Source organism: Hippichthys cyanospilos, chromosome 2 (genome assembly GCF_059441005.1).
Source record: "Hippichthys cyanospilos isolate Australia breed blue-spotted pipefish chromosome 2, RoL_Hcya_1.0, whole genome shotgun sequence".
Lineage (NCBI taxonomy): Eukaryota > Metazoa > Chordata > Actinopteri > Syngnathiformes > Syngnathidae > Hippichthys > Hippichthys cyanospilos.
In genome coordinates this window covers 5,122,907-5,141,125 of record NC_142370.1, presented here as the reverse complement: position 1 = coordinate 5,141,125, position 18,219 = coordinate 5,122,907, and the positions used below count along the sequence as shown (strand labels likewise).

Sequence of the window (18,219 nt, the reverse complement as noted above, 5' to 3'; positions counted from 1 at the left end):
CTAATTAAGAATTTGAAAATACAGTAATCGCAGAAAATTATCCACTTACAAGGGCAATGGTTTACCATATCAGACATAGAAACAGCACGCGTCCATAAATCAAAACTTGGATTTCAGCAATGTGGATCACGTGTATTGACTAACGTCAATATAAAAAATATGGTATGATAAACTGGTCACTAAGTCAAGAATAAGCGACGAGTCCCAATAAGCTTGGTTGGAGTTCGGTTGTTTTCGCTAAACTTTGTCCCAGGAATATTTAAATGAGAGGACAAACAAGCCATGCTTGTGTGTCGCGTGGTTCGATGAGGAGGAGAGCGCAATGCACCTCAGTGTGTCTTTTTTTGTGTTCCCACCGTTAGCGAAGAAGAATTTAGCGCCGGAAATGAAGTGTACCAATCCGGAAGTGAATTCTTCTGAACCCTCATTCAAATGCTTATTTTGTTCCATATTATGTTTGAGTGAAGGTACGTTCTTATACAAGTCAATACCTTAATTTATATAGACTTTGGAGGTTCAAGCTTCGGTGTATTTTTAAATATTTCACTAAAAATTAAGATGAAGTGCTTAGCCTCCTCGTCGCTACTCTTGTCCAAAATTACGTGATTGCAACGTTTTCGACCCAGGATTCACACGTAGTTTATTCCACTCGCTTACATGCAAAATAAGTCTTCCGCTGCCTCAACCCTAAGGAAATACAGACGGAGCTATCTTAACATTTTAACATTGAATTTTTAACTTACTTAGACTTAACGATGCCGCTGTTTTCTTTGCATATCGACAAGCATCACTGGCACGCTTTCCAATATGCATCGAAAACGTATTGATAGACATGTTTGTCCTTTGAAATTTAAACCACTTCTGTAAAATTACAAAGACGAACAAGAAATATTGCCATTTTCCCAACGTTGACCATTTGGAGGAAAGGAAACAATCGTGTGGCATAGCACAATTCAATTCAGACCTCTCAATGTTACTTTTACTTGTAATAACTCCTGACCCGCTGAATTCCATTACTGCTGTGTTTTTAGCACAATTGGCCTCAGGAAGAGGCTGCGTCTTGACAAAGACATGGCTCACATCACCATCAACCAGTATCTGCAGCAGGTGATGTCTGACAACAACAAAACAATATGAAAACAATCTACAGGACAATCATAATATTTTCATCAGCTCATCGGGCTTCCTGTCTTTCTGCAGGTCTATGAAGCCATTGACAACCAGAACGGGACAATTTGTGCTGAGCTGCTTTCTTTTAAACACCCACATGTAGCCAACCCCAGGCTCCAGGTGTTGCTCCACTCACTGAAAAACCTATTGATAGCCTGACAGATAAATACAGGTGGTACAGAAAGAAACAAAGAAGCTGCATGTGTGCTACTGTTACTCATTTTCCAAATTGTTTTGCACTGCGTCATAGTATTAAAGTGACCGTGTGTAAGATTTAGACAGTTTTGCATTACAAATGAATCAAATAAATTATTATAAATGTCAAAAATTTGCTAATAAATTTGTCCTTAATGACCTTGGCATGTTTTAAATTTATTCATAGGTCTAGTTATCATGAAATTATATGACATGGAGGATGGCACTTCTCTGGAGGTCGCCCATTCTGTTATAGCTGTAGACAGCAATTGACTAGCATAATGCCCCTAAAACTCCCACAGGCACATGCGAAAAATTACACATACGTCCTTTAAGCTAGCAGACTTTACTAAGGCAAAGTTATGTGTTTAAACTTATGTTGTTGTTGTTTTCAACCCTTTTACTCGCCTTGGGACAATGCATCCCTGCGCTTTTGAAAATATGGCAGTGTAGCAATAATGTGAAATGACATCACAGCGGTTCATTCCACACCTATCTACACATTCTAGTCACATTTAGCAACTTTTCCACATACAACAAGCCAGTGCTGGGCCCACTCTCAACAAGCTAGACTACATAGTCGATTAACCATCTAATACTGCGGAAATATATTGATAGGTTCAATGAGTGTGTGTTACTATAGATGACACTAATTAGTATTAGTATTGTAGGCATTTGCTGATCATTTTCACTTTGCTGGCACGTTATATATTATTAGCATTATAAAATATGTGAAATACTGATGGGATAAAAGAAATCCCAGGGCTTGTAACTTAATCAATGGAAGTGGAAATTTTAAAACAAATTTTCCAAATACAGTGTCCTAGATAAACAAGTAATACATGCAAAAGTTTTTTTTTTTTTTTTTTTAAATGAGTCAATAGTGAAAGGGTTAAAGACAATTTTTTTTTTAATATTTCCAAACTGCTGCTTGTTGGGAAGAAAGTTGAGTGTGTTGCCACCTAATTTTCATGTGTTACACTTTTGCTTTCAAATTACATAAATAATAAAAGGCCAGATTTCACTGTTAAAAAAAAAAAAAAAACAACTCGATGGATCAATTCATGGCTGTCCACTCAGATAGACAGTATTGAATAACATTAATTGAACGTTGCTCAGAGACTGGTGTTTATTTCAGCTGGCCAATCCAGAGGACAAATGTCAGCAGGTTCTAGAGCCGCCGTATGACGAGATGGTGGCTGCTCATCTCAGGTGAGTTGGGACTTGGATATAGATTTCAGCATGTTTTGAGAAATGAATGCCGTCTATCTGCTGGCACTATTTTCTTTGTTTGACAGGTGTACGTATGCAGTTGCCAATCACGACTTTGTCGAAGCCTACAAATTCCAGACCATTGTCGTCCAATATCCTTTATGGCGGCTTGTTAGCATTCAAAGTAACCAATGGTTAGTGATCACATTCCACATCAACTCACACTGCCGCCTCCTTGACTTCTCACATCCTTTTTGAGGGCATTTCAGTCACACAAAGAGGAGAACTGGTGAGTAAACCTAGGCGGCTGTATGCACAGTGCCATACTGTACCAAGAATCAAGCCCGTTTGAGCATCTTAACCAGCCTCCTTCCTAACAGTCAGTCACAGATGTTTCTAAAAAGTGATCCCGACCAATTATTCTGTTGTGTTATTTATTCATCCTTTTTCTACAAAAATGGTCTCGGACAAGTGTTGGGCCTGCAATTTTAAAAGCTCAACGTGTTCAGTATATATGTACTGTGTAGCAGGGGTTCTCACCCTTTTAGGAGTCAGGGACCCCTTTTAGAAAGCAAGTTTTCCAAGGACCGCCATTGCAAAATGTTTGCGGAAACGAAACAAAAACAAACAAACAAAAATCAAGCCAAACATAAGTGCACTTTTTATTCACCAAAAGATTATATTTGTTCCTTTTCAGCTATACTGAAGTTTAGAAAATAACATTTACACTCTTCCTTATAGCAGATTTCCCCCCAAATAGGTTGCTGGCAATTATGAAGTAAAAAAAAAATAATAAAAAGCATTATCAAATAAAACGCCGCTTTAGCTTTGCTGGCCTCATCGCCTCGTTAGCAAGCATTTGTTGACACTAAACGATTTTTGACACATTTAATACACTTATAAATATATGAAACTGGTTGAATTCATTGCTTTGATGTCATGAATACTTTCACAATGTAATATCAAATTAAATTGATATATATTATGAATAACCCAAATTATTTCATGGGCTCCCTGGGGTCTGCAGACCGCACTTTAAGAAACATTGCTGTATTGCACATACACTGATAGCAGAAGGAAAGTTGTCATCTGTAAAGTAAGATTTTCTCTTGTGTCTTTATGTCTATAGGGCACTTCCTGTAATGTTCACTGTCACCTTGGACCTCAGGATATTTGCCAACAATGTAAGGGAACACTTTAGCCAAAGTACTGAGACATATTTGTTGTTTTTAAAGCTTACTGAAGATGTTCTGGTCAGTGCATCGATTTAGTTGACACCGATGGATGGTGAACACCTACTGTATGTTCTTACAGGCAGAACAGCAATTGCAACAGAAGGGCAAAGGTCAACCAAGTGAAATGCTGGAAAAAGCAGCTGAGCAACTCATGAGCTGCTTTCGCGTTTGTGCCAGTGACAAGTCAGTAGTAATAATGAATCAAATAAACCTATTTGTACAGTATATTCTCAATTGTGTTCCATAGAAACGTCTGCACAAAGTTGTGCATCGTAACGCACTGCGACTCATGAGATATGCAGTTTATGTTCAGATAGTAAAATAATAATGACCGTATTTCTCCAAGTACAAGTCGACCTCGCCTATGAGTCAACCCCATCTTTCATTTCAATATGGTTGAATTTTCCCGTATAAGTCTACCCCTGACTTTAGATCTTCATGATGATAGATGCATTTCTTCATCGTATATCGAATAATGAACTGTTGCGGTTATGTGGGGGGGTGCAAGATTTGCAAAAATGATCCGCACCGCCACATTGTTGACAACAAAGTGATGGAAGTGCATTTTTGGAAATTCTTTGCATATGCTCTAAAACGGATGCATACTATATCAAATTAGAGGTATTTGGAATGATTTTAAGCCTTGTAAGTTATCTGATAGTACTTTCTTTACATTCACTTATTGTTATTCAAACACAAACAGTATGTGGAAAAATTTGGTCTGGCGGGGAAAAAAGAAAACTCTACCCGTACTCAGAGAAATACGGTAGTCATTAACATGTTCACGTATTACTAAGTACCATTATGCATTTTGTTGTGGTTCAACAAACTTAAGCTTGAACTTTTTGGCCACGCCGTTACTGTGAAAGGAATACATGACGCAATCACATCGTTGCTTTTCACCGTACCTTACGGTACGATGAAAAATGGTGGAGGCAGCATCGGTTGGAACCGGGGCGTGCGTTAACCTTGAAAGGAATTATGAACAATTCAGATTCATCTTCGATTTTAGTCCGAAACCTTCAGACCTCTACTAGAAAACAAACAAAGAAAAAACTCCTCGGGGACAGCCTATAGATTAGCAGGAATGGTTGCTGGTCGCAGATGTGTGGGCGTGTCGATTTACCGTTACTTGGTGCGCGATTGGATAAATCTGAACACAGCCTGGTCCTAGTGGATACTTGTGCATGTATTATCATCATTTGTTTATTTTTCCCCGTTTTAAAAAGGAAATAAAGTTGTACACGTCGTATACCGTGTGACATTAATTGTGGAGAAAGTGTTTCAAGTCTTTCCTAGACTCTAGACCATTTTTGTTCCCAATCCCTTTTTTTGAACGGGTTATTCCTGACCTCTGATTCCAAATCTAGCTAAGTGTGTGACAAACTTAAAAATGTATTTCAGTTATTCCGGCCCTCTGACAAAAAAACTACAGCTGTAATGTGGCCCACCGTAAAAATGAGTTTGACGCCCCTCTTCTAGACTCTCTACCGCAGGTGTAAACATGTCTTCGACAGCTGGTGGAGTCCGGGCCGACACCCCTCTACCCCCCCCCCCCCCCTAAATCTCATTGTTACCTTGCAGTCGAGCCGGGATCGAGGACTCGAAGAAGTGGGGCATGATGTTTCTAAGCAACCAGCTCTTCAAGATCTACTTTAAGGTCTCAAGTCTTTTGTGTCGTTGGTCAACAAATGTACTAAAACAGACTTAATTGTCAGTCAATTTTTGATTGTGGATTTGAATGTTGATGGCTTGCGCATATGCATATGTGTGTTTGGAATCAGATCAATAAGCTGCATCTGTGCAAGCCGCTCATCAGAGCTATCGACAGCTCCAACTTGAAGAATGACTACAGTCCTGCTCAGAAAGTCACGTATAAATACTACGTGGGCCGCAAAGCCATGTTTGATAGTGATTTTAAACCAGGTAGCTTTATTTCTGATGTCTTCAGACTCCATTAAAGATTGACATGTGATATGAGCATATCTTTGATACCTGTTCCCCGCAGCCGAGGAGTTTCTGTCCTATTCCTTCAGGCACTGCCACCGTGCCAGTCAGAAGAACAAAAGGATGATTCTCATCTATCTGCTGCCTGTCAAGATGTTGCTGGTCAGAAGGCTCATCCCTTGACCTACGCAGAAATGACTTTTTTTTTTTCATCTGCGACTGAACCTGCTGTGATCTTCGTTTGCTAATATTTTAGGGGCACATGCCGACGCATCAACTTCTGAAGAAGTATGACCTTCTGCAGTTTGCCCAAGTCACCCAAGCTGTCAGGTGAGTGAGTGAATGAGTGAGTTATCATTTTTTCACATAGGGTGCGTCATATTCAATACGATACGATACGATAAAATTTACAATCTCATTATAAAGGTAATCTCCCTTGTGTCCATTTTTTTGGACCTTAATTTTTTTCAGAACATCCAACACCACACCATTCATATAATATATATATATATATATATATATATATATATATATATATATATATATATTATACACACACACACATACACTCACAGTGGGCGAAATAAGGATTGAACACGTCACCCGTTTCCTGAGTAAGTATATTTCTAAAGCTGCTATTAATATGATATTGTCACTAGATATAGGCAACAATCCGAGCAGTTGACATATGCAAAGATGTCAAAACACAAATGACCATAAATTATGTGCAAAAATATGAAGTATAGCAGGTAAAAAGTGTTGAACACCTGAAAGAAAAGAATTCTATATCAAGCGTGGGGTGTCAAAACTCCTGCTAAAATCAACCAGTAAATGGAAAGCAACAAGTGCAAATTCATCCCAGTTGGTTTAATGCCATTTGAAGGCTTATAAAAGGCAGTCACATTATCAAGGTCTCACAAAAGAAACACCCCATGATTGGTAAGACCTAGGAGCTTTGACAAGACATGCGCAACACTATTGTTGCAAAATATAATGAGGGAATGGGAATAGAAGGATTCCTAAATATCCCTCTGTACTGTTGGAGCCATTATCAGAAAATGGAAAGATGCTCATTTCATCATAAACCAGCCACGATCAGGGAATCCTCACCAGATTTCTGACAGAGAAGTGACACGACTTGCAAGAATAGTTGTTCAAGAGCCGACAATCACTTGTGGGGAGCTAAAAAAAAGAAGAAAAGAAAACATTGGAAATTGTAGGTACATTGTTTCTAAAATAACTAGTTGTAATACACTCAACCACCATGGCCTACGCAACACACCATTGCTCAACAAAATGCATGTTAAAACTTGTTTAAAGTTTGCTGTTGAGAATTTGGACAAGCCAGAAAAGTACTTGGAGAATATGATCCGGTCAGATGAGTCCAAAATTGAGCTGTTTGGACACAATCATACTCGCCATGTGTGGAGGAAAAACGGTAAAGCCCATCACCACCCAAACACCATACCTACTGTAAAGTTTGGGGGTGGAAACTTCATGGTGTGGGGCTGTTTTTTCAGCAAATGGTACTGGCAAACTGTATGAATAAAGGGAAGATGAATGGGTAAATGTACAGGGATATTTTTGATCGCAATCTGCTGCCATCTGTCGGAATGATGAAGATGAAACAAGGGTGGACATTTCACCAAGATAATGATCGCAAACGGACAGTCGTGGAAACATTTATTTGGTTTCAAAGAAAGAAAATAAAGCTACTGGAATGGCTCAGCCAGTCACTTGACTTGAATCCTATTGAAAATGTATGTTAAATAAAAATCAGAGTTCACTGGAGAGGTGCCAGGAACCATCAGGACCTAACGATTTATTTATTTATTTTTTTTGTGGAAGAATGGGCCAAAATCCCACCTGAGCGTTGTATGACACTGGTTTCTCAATACAGGAGGTATCTTGAAGCTGTACTTACCAGCAAAGGCTTTTGTACAAAGTACGAAATAAATTTCAGCAAATGTGTCCAATACTTTTTTCTTTGTTATTTCATATGTTTGCACATAATTTAATGTTTGGCCATTTGTTTTTGATTTTGTTGCAAATGTCAATTGCACAAGTTGTTAGCCTACAACTTGTCAAAAAACCAAAGCAATAGCACCACTAGAAATATATTTACTCAGGAAACGGACGACGTGTTCAAAACCTATTTCACATATTTTTTAATATATATATATATATATATATATATATATATATATATATATATCTCAGTGTTGTTTTTTGTTTTGTTGACCAGAAAATTAGCTCTTTGAGTATAAAATGTTGTGGACCCCTGACCTAGATATTTGTCATTAGCAATGCTTGTTAAGTACGTAACTGATTGTTTTGACATGTAAATAAATTTTAAAAATTACATCGAATAAATCAATCATATAACTGAATCACAAATGCTAATCTATTTGTATAAAAAGTGTCAATTAGCAGAGGCGGGCACTTCGTCAGCACGTAGACTCCTGTTTTGCGGGCGGGGCTCTGACGAATGTCGAACCAGCAAAAAAACGTTCCTACCTCTGTTAATTAGAAGCAAATGAGCACTTTTCAATGCCAAACCTTTGCGTATGCTAACATATAGCGAGGGAAATACCTGGCACAGACGAAAATGCTAACAAGCTAATCGCATACAAGGCTGCAATAAATAACATGCTAACATAAAGATAAGAAGTAACATCGGCTAGCGTGTTATCCCCAGTCACAAGTTGTTGGCTCAACAAGTAAATTAACGATCATAAATGACAACATTCTTACAAATAAAGTACAACTTACAGGCACTCGTGGGTCAGATTTCGCAGCCAAACAGAGCAACGTGTGTGTCAGCGTCAGCGACAGCTCTCGACTCAAACCACACCTTCCTTCCTCACTGCTTGTTTGCGTGTCAGTGACGGGAATCTACTGTTGCTGAATGAGGCTTTGTCCAAACACGAGACCTTCTTCATCCGTTGCGGCATCTTCCTTATCCTGGAGAAGCTCAAGATCATCACATACAGGAACCTCTTCAAGAAAGTGTGAGCTTTGCCTTCACTCCTACGACTTGAGAAGAATGTGAGCCGAGGATCCGACTGATCTCTTCTTGTCAACTGTGTTCAGGTACCTGCTATTGAAGACCCACCAGTTGCCTCTGGACACATTCCTGGTGGCCCTCAAGATGATGAAAGTGGATGATGTTGATATCGATGAGGTGCAGTGTATCCTGGCCAACCTCATCTACATGGTGGGTGCACGCGAACGCACTCACGGACAATGGAAGGAACGCTGACAGGTTTTTTTTCTGCTCTCAGGGTCATATCAAAGGTTACATCTCACATCAGCACCAGAAGCTTGTGGTCAGCAAACAGAATCCCTTCCCTCCGCTGTCTTCGATCCCCTAGACTGCATTCGCCTTGACGTTTTTTTTTTTTGTTTGTTTTTGCAACGTGCTGTAAATCATGAAATGAAAGTGACTGCTTTGTGTACGCTCTCCTTCGTTCTTGAACCTTTTTATTGTTTTCTTCATGGCAAACGAGCATTTCATTTCAATATTGACTCGACATGCTGGTTTTGGTCGGAATCAAAGAAGGAACAAGTTTCGCAGTTGTTTTTTCTTCATTCAGGAGGAAAAAAAAAAAACCCAAAAAACTTCACATTTTAACAGTTTGACTTCTTCCCCAATCTAAACCTTCCCAAAGGTCCCCATCCTCCAGAGACGTGACGTCTACCTGTAGACCAGAGGTCCCCGACCGCCGGGCCGCGGCTCAACTTGGATCAACTGGAACTGCGCCGCACCCAAAACAATAACGTTTTGGGACCGATTTAGTGTATAGTTTAACAGTTAATAGAGCTGTGCTTTATTCGTGCTATGTTTGACATGATTTTTGGCGACGCCTCTGAGGAAGTACAGTGTGGCTTCAATCGAAAGCGGTCGCTGTCGGTGACCAAAGGTGGTTCTGTCTCTCTGTGAAATGTGGCCCACGGGTGTCTGTAAGTTGTACTTTGTTTGTAAGAATGTTGTCGTTTATGATAACGCACCCCAAAATTAGTTTTGTTGATCCGGCACCTTGTGATCGGGGATAACATGCTAGCTAATGTTAGTTCTTCAGCATGTTATATCTCGCTGCCTTGTATGCGTTTAGCTCATTAGCATTTGCGTTTGTTTCCCTTTGCTGTATGTTAGCGTATACACAGGTTTTGCATTGATAAATACTGGTTTGCCTATAGTTGACGTTTTGTATTGAAATTAATTTGTACTTATTGTAGTGATTTCATCAATGTAATTTGTATACATTTTGGTAAGATAATGTATGCAATTCTTGCCGGTGGCTAGTTGGTGCAGTGAGTGGCACGTCCGCCTCACAGTAAAAGGGACCCGAGTTCAAATCCACCTCTCTTCGGCCTTCCTGTGAGGCGTTTGCATGTACTTGCCCAGTCCGCGTGGGTTCTCGCCGGGCCCTCCGGCTTCCTCCCACGCTCCAAAAACATGCATGGCAGGTGAATTGGACATGCTAAGTTGTCCTTAGGTGTGATTGGGTGTGTGAAAGGTTGTTCGTCTCTGTGTGCCTTGCGGTTGGCTGGCAACCAGTTTAGGGTATCCCCTGCCTACTGCCCAAAGACAGATGGGATAGGCGCCTGCAACCCTTGTGAGGATAAGCGCCTCTAAAAAATGGATGGATATACTGTAATTCTTGCATATGAGACTTACCTGAGTAGGTTGGGGACCCCTGCTATAGTGTCACTTTTTTTTTTTTTTTTTTGGGGCCCACTAAAGCAAAGCACTTTTCTGCTTCATGTCATATGTTCAACCTTAGATCTATACCAAATTGCAAAGTTTTACATTTCACAACATTGAGATATTGCAAATTAGCTTTTAAAAATCCATTGAATGATCCAAACATTTTAGTTTGCATGATTGATATAAACCCTGCGGTAAATTTGGACCCAGCTCAGCTTTTTGATGTTTATGATGTGTGATATCACAGGAAAAGCATACCAAAAGAAACAAGGAGGCTAAAATGTTGCATAGATTGTCGAAACATGACGACTTTCAATATACCACGCTGCCGTCCCTTCTAAATGCTTGCAAACAGGAGGTCGAGAGGTACACCCTATTTTGAGCCCATGTCAGGCTCAAAATTTGACTGCCTTTCAAAATCGAAAATATTGTCAATTTTGGAAATATTGAGAACCTGAAGTTTTATCTTGCATTTGCCCCCATTTTTGCATTAATTTTTTTGAAATTTTTGCGTTGACACCCCAAAACCACCGGGCGGCGCAAGCGGCCGGCTTATGACATTTGCAAGCCTTTCAATGACTTTGGTGATTGGCTTAGCCTGGACTATCGTAGTGCAAAAGTCATAGTACTTTAATTTTGACATCATAAATATTCCCATTTCAATTTTAGCGTACATTGCCTTTTTACAATTTATGTATGTAACGGGGCGTGTGTTCCTTCCCAAAAAGATTTATATATGTAGAGATCGGGTTGATGGCACTGAACATTTTGAGGTATTGAAAGTCAATTTATATTTAACAATGTTATGACCCTTTCAAAGCCAACCCAAGTTGGGTGATAATACGGCCAGGCTAGTGAAAAATCCCCAGACACCCAGGGGTTAAAAAGTGCCATCCATCCATTTCTTGTGTACGGGAGGCAATTCTGCAATGGTTAAAGCAGCCCTCTGAGGGAAAACAGAACGGCAAAATGACTCGAGAGTAAGTGACTTTATAGTAATATACAAAAGCGAACAGCATCCTTGGTGAGCAAATGTGTGACACTAGAAGCTAAATGGCTCACGCGTGAGTTGTCTGTTTAGTTTCTTTTTGACTGTTGGATTGTGTGATTATGCGACTCAATGGCCTCTAGATGCTTCCTGATCCAGACCAGGTGTCGGGACACTTTGGTAAAGACCAGCCCGTTCCCCAGACAGCCTTTGGGTGGCACGATGAGCTGCCCGGTGAGAAACGCAGTCCCTCTTTCCACTGTGGCGAGCGGCATAGCGGGCAAGAGACCACCACACTGCCAAGCTTTTGAACTTAATCCAACGGAACTACCCTTCTGCGTTGACCTCTGACCAGGCATGACTATTTGTCCAGTCCTTCCGGTCACGCAGAACATTTTGTTGCTGAGTGGGAGCGAGACGTTCAGTTGGCCGCGACACTCGTCCAAACTCATGTAGCTGAGATCCTGGTCCAGGTGTTGGTTCATGCTTGCCGCAACGCCGGCCCTTCTAGAATTCATCAGGATGTTTTCGCTGAAATCCCTGGTGGGGAGACACAGGTGGCGGAGCGTGGGGCCAAGGGGCAACGGGCACGTCAGCTCCAGGAGGGCCAGGTCGCTGTCGTGCTGATTTCGATTGTAACGTTTGTGGACGTGGACCGCCTTAACAGACATCGTCGTATCTGTGGTACCTAAGAGAAAAGCGGCACCACTTGGGTTCGGTTTACAACAATAACAAGGTTATTTTGCAGTTTACAGCAGTAAAAGGTCAATATCCTCTCTGTAGTTTCATAACTATATTCCTTTCCATGCACTAATAACAGTGTTGGTTGTAATGCATGACAAAAGTCATGCCGTAACGCATTACTTGCGCTGTAATCTGGTAGTGTAAGGCATCACACACAAAAGAGTAATTATATTTTACTCAGTACAAATGATAGTATCGTGCATTGTAAGACATATATATATATATATATATATATATATATATATATATATATATATATATATATATATATAAGTGTAACATTCATATTCCACAGATATTTATTTTTACTTGAAGGATAATTGAGGGTTCAAATTATTTAAAGACAAAATATTCTCTTAACTGCTGGAAATGGTGAAATAACTTTAGCATCCCCTTAATCCCTTTCATCTGATGAATCTTGACTTGATGAAATTTTTTATTACCGGCGACGACAAAAAAATTTGAGGCCTGCGGATCGGATTCCTGTAGGAGGCAACTGGCAGCTGTCAGGACGGCCCTTGAACCCAGCAAAACACCGGCACAAAGCTCGGTCCCTCCGCTTCCTAGCAGTAATGCCTGCAGAAAAAACACACCTTCATTGAGACGAATTTTGCTGGAAAAATTGTCAATATAGATATACTGTATTGTGTGCACAGAAGCATCCATTTGTGGCCACAACCGGGTTTTGTCTTGACATTGGACAGTTGGGGATGCAAATTGAGCGCACCTTCTCAAAAATGGAAGCATTGAGGTGGAGGTTTCTTGCAAAGGTGTTTTTCAAGTTCATGGGGATGATATTAAATTCACAAAATAGCATTCAGTGCACATATTATCAGAGGTGGGCAACTTACATATTTTTTTTTTTTTTTTTTGCTGGTCCAACATTCGTCAGAGCGCCCCCCACAACCCCTTTTCCGTCATCGCCGGTCCGTCATTTTTTCAAGACAGACAAAATTGTAATCATCAATCCTGTGAATTTTTGCCCAACTTTCCGCCACTACTAGACGGAGATGTTTGACATTTATTTCTGGTCTGTCATTTATCAGGCGCTGGTCTACTTCTGTCTGCACTCATAATCATTATTTTTTGTTTTTGTTTTTGTACTTACATTTAAAGTTAACACCATGTCTGTAGTTCTACAGTTACACTGCAATACAAACACAGTAATATAAGTGTAACAAAGCCAGCTAAGAGGTTTAACCCTAGTCTATAATGCACCATTATGTTTACTAACCCGCATCTGATAGAATGCAGGTGGGATGAGAGTGCAATTAAAAATCATCTCCATTGGATGGCATTATCATGCCTTACATGATATTCAAATGGTGGATGTCAGTTCTCATTTATAACTGCTTGGCCAACAATTGTTGAAGACGGTTCATAACGCTTCATTCAAATTTGTCTACATTTCATCTGTCATCACTACAAGTAAAACAAAGTACTGCTGAGGTTGAATTTACTAGAAAAAAAAATCTATCTTGTATTTCCTGGCCAAGATCCAATCAGAGAGAATGCACATTTATTCTTCACCCATTGGTTAGTGCAAGTGTGAGCGCCTTACAGTGGTAACACATCCCGGAATTCTCTTATCAGCAATCAATTTCTTTATGTAAAAAAATATTTTAAAAGCAAAATAACACGAAAAATCTCAACACTTCTATACATTAATTCCAAACGTTACTTTTAACTTTTGGTCGGCGTGATTGTGTACTACATGAGTTTTGGTTCATGAAACCAGGACTTAGAAAGGGAGCAACTACAATGAAATCTGTGGTAAAGTCAGTTATGTCACAGCTGAGTGACAAGTAGTGAATTGAAATAACCCAGTTTATTGTCTGGAACGAACATATTTCTTCATTAATTGGTGGTGCTGTAAAGTGACTATTGTCACATTGACTGCAGGCTGATTGAAGTTTGCATTTTGAACATGTAGCAATACAGTATTGCATATAAACATGCAACTCAGTTAAATTATATTTTAGCAAGCAAAAAGTTGCATGGCGAGCTGACGGACATATGATGTGACGTCTATCCTAACGATGACAACAACGGATGAAAATTGCAATCCCGACATTTTTAATTCACCGGTTTTTGGTGTGTTTGTTTATTTTAGCATTTCCGTCATTGGTTGGGTCCATCGGCAAAACGGGAGTCCGTCAGTGACGGACTGTCCGTGACAAAGCGCCCACCTCTGCATATTATGTTTTGTTGTTCACCGCAAAACATGCATGCTGTACTAATGTAACAAAAACATCGTAGCGTCCATGTCACCTGCCATGGACAGTTTCCATTGTGACACATTGATCCCGTCTGAGAGAAGCCTGGAAGTGTTCCGCACGGAAACTCCACTGAGGAAAGATTAGATAGCAGATTGAAGTGGGATGTCAGTTGCGGATGTGAACGGTTGTTGTTCGGGACCTTCGGGCAGGCAGCTTCGTCCGTCGCTGTGCAGTTTGTATCCTGCCACGCAGGAGCACGTGAAGGTGTGAGCGGTCGCCGTACACAGCTGGTGACAAACATTTGGGCCTTCGGTGGGACATGGGAACCTTCCTACAACACAACAGGTGTTGAAGCAGGATTGTCAGATGAACTGAGAAGAACCGTAACTGAGCTTCACCTGCTACCACTTGTGATGCTTTTCGTGGGCTCCCTTCATCTTCCTGGCTGCTCACTTCTACCTGAGCTTCTAATTGGCATAAAAGCCCATGGTAGGGGAATGAGCAGGAGCAGTGGAATCCACCCGCCTTGTCAGTGCAGTTCCCACCATGAAGGCAGGGGTTGGGCTTACAATGGTTTTTGTCTGTCACAAAAAAAGTCCGGTCATATCATATCATCTTTCTGTCACACTTTGTTTCCACAAAAGCGACTATGAATAATGCACACTCTTGAAAATGCAGATTGTCCACATGCAAGAACTGCAAGTTGAGTCTTATGAATACCAAGACCAAGTCAAGTGGGCTTCATCACAAACATTAGCCCAATAATAGGTCATGTGACTGTAGTCAATGCAATCACATGAGATTGCATCATTTCAGCTCAGTTTACAAGATGTGCACATTCGCTATCCACTTTACACAACATGCATTGTTAGTGCTAAATAAAAAGAGAGTGATGCTGGATTCAGGAGTATTTATCGAAGCAAGAAATAATGCTTATAAATATCGCTATACATGCACTCTAAAAAAGTTGGGTTAAAAAATAACCCAGTTATGTGTTAAAAAAAAAAAGTTTTGCGGGTCCAGAGCCGCACGTTGCTGACCCCCGGGCTCGTGTATTCAATGTCTAGCTCAGAATCGTAAGTGAAGCAGAGAAGCTTGAGCATTTGCCTTCTCGAGGCGAGCGTGGTCTCGAGGTCAAATGTCCTCGAACCTGTCTTCTTAAGCCAATTCATAACTACCACCAGTCAGCCAGACTTGTTGTGAACTTACTGTCGTAAGTGTTCCAAAACTGGACCTGTGGAGAAACAAACATGATGAAAACTAGAAGCGGCAAAATAAGACAGGGGATGTACGACCGGTTGGGCTGACCGTCTTTTCGTGGTCTTCAAAGTACTCCCTGGCTTCCTCATAAGTGCAGCGCTCTTCGTGACATTCTCGCTCCAGGTTGCCTTGCAGGATCTCCTCTATCAAGAAGTGGTTTGCTCGTTTGGAGCGCAGGAAGAAACTCTGTGCAGCTGGCGCCCGCAAAAACACTGAAACACCATGTGACGAAACGATTAGCGGCCCAGCATTTACAAACGTTTCAGTGACAAGTTCAGTGATGAGACCGTACAGGATGGGACAAGATCTCATGAGGTTAGAAGGCCACGAGATATCCGTGCGCAGCTTGACACCTATCGTAATTTCTCTGTGTACAAGTCGACCTCGTGTATAAGTTGACCCCAGCGTTGACCCCGGCGTTCAGCGCAGTGTCGAGCACCAATTTGACAACAAGCATGCGAGAGCGGTCGGATGACTTTTCAAAGGCACCTGCATGGGTGCAAATGACTGTACATTTTGATGCTGACAACCTGACACAGATACTGTTCGCTGCTAATCATTTTTGAACATAACCAGGCTCACTCAAATGCGTGTTGTCTGGTTTTGACTTCGTTACCTCTCACTAGCCAAAATGATCTGAGAGAGAGTGATCCCTGGTTTTATAATTACAGTATGTCAAAAAATGTTGCTTGCCAAACAATTATTAAAGTTGGTCATTATAATTAAATGGAAATCTGTTATTTGGTCTTGTGTGTTTATATTTGTTTACTGTAATCCCCAAATGAAAGACGCACATGTGTATAAGACACCCCTAAACTTTGAGGTCAAATTCCTTCATTTTCTATGTTACCGTGCATAACACTTTGATGTAAAAACGACAGCAAAACAGAATAAATCTCAGCTTCTTGAATTCTGCTTATTTTCTTTTGGTTCATATCCATGCGTTAATAATTTGTTGCGTTAAGTGTGTTTTAGATTTCCCACATTGTGAGCAGTCCGTGAACACCTCGCCTGTGTAATGTTGAATGTGTTTTTCCTTTTCATTGCGGCGCGGCGGTTTGAGTTCATTTTACATTAAATACCCGAAGTTGAGCAGCATCTGTCTTTCACCAAGTTTATGATTGTGTGTATTTGCCAAAAGACTGCAATTAGTAAACGAGTCAAATGGAATACCTTTCTGTGTTCTCTAACCAGTGCACTCTTCATTGAATCAGCAGGAGACATCATAACTTTTACAATCTTTTCTCCGTTTTAGTAATGTTCTTGCGCGTGAACAAGGATTGACTCGGACATTGGTTCAGTCTGCTCACTTCTTTTATTGAAAGCAATTCTGTAACAACCTCAGCTAACACGAGCTGCTGTCAGCTGCACTTGCTGCTAACAGCCAACTGACCTCTCCATCTAGCTCATCCCATTTCGGTAATTATTGTAATTAAAAATACGGCCGATATAAAAACGCACATCTAAGCCTCAACACTCAACCTGTGTGGTAATCTCATTTTTAAGTTACCGTTTATCGGACGCAACCAGACTTTTAGCCTTCATTTTTGGGCAAACAAAAACTGTGTCTTATATTTGGGCAATTCCAATGTTTACTTATTATTGTTTGTTATTTTTATCCGAACAGCAAAAGCTACAGCCGCACAGGAGAATTAGAGGCTACACCAATCACTTTCATGTCACCTATGTGACAACATTTTGGTTTCCGGGCGAAGAAAAGCATGGTAAAATATTGGCTGATAAGAGTTTGTCTGCTCAAACATTTATTTTTAAGTCTTATTTGTAACAGTCCATACCGAAACGTACTGTACTAGGCTTGGTATTGTCTTGTTGATTGGATTGCACTTTACCAAGGGGTCTCTGGTTTAGAATTTAGGAGTTGAAGACACCCTGCGTTCCCTCAATCACCAACGTCAATGTTCTTTTAAAACCAGAATTACGGTAGACCCTTGTATGAAAAACAGTTCAATGCAATAAATATGAAACGATACAACAGAAAATACTGTACAAGTGCGGTCGTGAGTGACCGTTCCTTCTTCACTACATATTCACACATTCTTGCACCAATCCAAGAACTGGCCAACTGAAAACTACTGTCTATTGTTTGCAAACAGAATTGTACTTGAACTATGATCAAATCCAGTGCACATGAGCCACGCAATTCAGGACAGGCCTGGAAAAGGCCAAATAACCAAATCTTTCAAGAGGCCAGTCTTTTGCTTTGACTGGAAGGAGCTGAAAAATAAATGTAGTGCGTCGCCATCTTTTCATTCGACGACCTACAAACACAAGCACTCTCCGAGAATGAAAAAGAAAAAAAAAAAAACTTTGGACAAGATGATTGTCATGAAGTTGAACTCTTACCTTCTGTTTTGCCAAGGACCTGAAGAACGTGCAAGGTGAGCAAGAGAAGACACGCTCCAAGTCGCGCCATGACACCGAGTGGTGGACGAGTGTCGTCACATCCCGGCCGTGAAGCCGAGCAGCACGTGGTCCTCCATGACATGGGTGAGTCGCCTCCTGAATGTTTGTCTCTAT

General features: G+C 40.6%; 2 protein-coding genes across 2 annotated transcripts; one reads left to right on the top strand and one right to left on the bottom strand.

Annotated features, from left to right (window-relative positions):
• The first annotated feature begins 383 nt into the window (after positions 1–383).
• On the top strand, positions 384–9,331 carry pcid2 (PCI domain containing 2). The gene is made up of 15 exons (XM_088403013.1): positions 384–467; positions 1,032–1,107; positions 1,201–1,290; positions 2,504–2,577; positions 2,664–2,731; positions 2,827–2,866; positions 3,707–3,761; positions 3,892–3,995; positions 5,397–5,472; positions 5,597–5,738; positions 5,821–5,921; positions 6,016–6,089; positions 8,645–8,770; positions 8,853–8,976; positions 9,044–9,331. The coding sequence occupies exons 2-15, from the start codon at positions 1,072–1,074 to the stop codon at positions 9,131–9,133; spliced, it is 1,200 nt and encodes a 399-aa protein (XP_088259139.1). The 5' UTR covers positions 384–467; positions 1,032–1,071; the 3' UTR covers positions 9,134–9,331.
• Positions 9,332–11,444: 2,113 nt separating this feature from the next.
• prozb (protein Z, vitamin K-dependent plasma glycoprotein b) lies at positions 11,445–18,213 on the bottom strand. Its single transcript, XM_088403000.1, has 8 exons — positions 18,046–18,213; positions 15,730–15,893; positions 15,631–15,655; positions 14,820–15,002; positions 14,621–14,752; positions 14,474–14,550; positions 12,646–12,778; positions 11,445–12,146 (listed from the first exon to the last, which is right to left on the bottom strand). Exons 1-8 carry the CDS (start codon positions 18,185–18,187, stop codon positions 11,548–11,550), a joined length of 1,455 nt encoding a protein of 484 aa, XP_088259126.1. The 5' UTR covers positions 18,188–18,213; the 3' UTR covers positions 11,445–11,547.
• Between the last annotated feature and the right edge of the window lie 6 nt (positions 18,214–18,219).

What these genes read in the sequence shown, in the direction of transcription:
- prozb (XM_088403000.1), bottom strand. Translation starts at nt 18,187, where the DNA reads ATGTCATGGAGGACCACGTGCTGCTCGGCTTCACGGCCGGGATGTGAC. An exon ending in TTGAAGACCACGAAAAGACG is followed by an intron (nt 15,656 to 15,729) that starts GTCAGCCCAACC and finishes GTTTCTCCACAG; the next exon opens with GTCCAGTTTTGGAACACTTA. An exon ending in GTTTTGGAACACTTACGACA is followed by an intron (nt 15,003 to 15,630) that starts GTAAGTTCACAA and finishes TTTTTGTGACAG; the next exon opens with ACAAAAACCATTGTAAGCCC.
- pcid2 (XM_088403013.1), top strand. Translation starts at nt 1,072, where the DNA reads ATGGCTCACATCACCATCAACCAGTATCTGCAGCAG. An exon ending in TGATAGTGATTTTAAACCAG is followed by an intron (nt 5,739 to 5,820) that starts GTAGCTTTATTT and finishes TGTTCCCCGCAG; the next exon opens with CCGAGGAGTTTCTGTCCTAT. An exon ending in TGGCCAACCTCATCTACATG is followed by an intron (nt 8,977 to 9,043) that starts GTGGGTGCACGC and finishes TTCTGCTCTCAG; the next exon opens with GGTCATATCAAAGGTTACAT.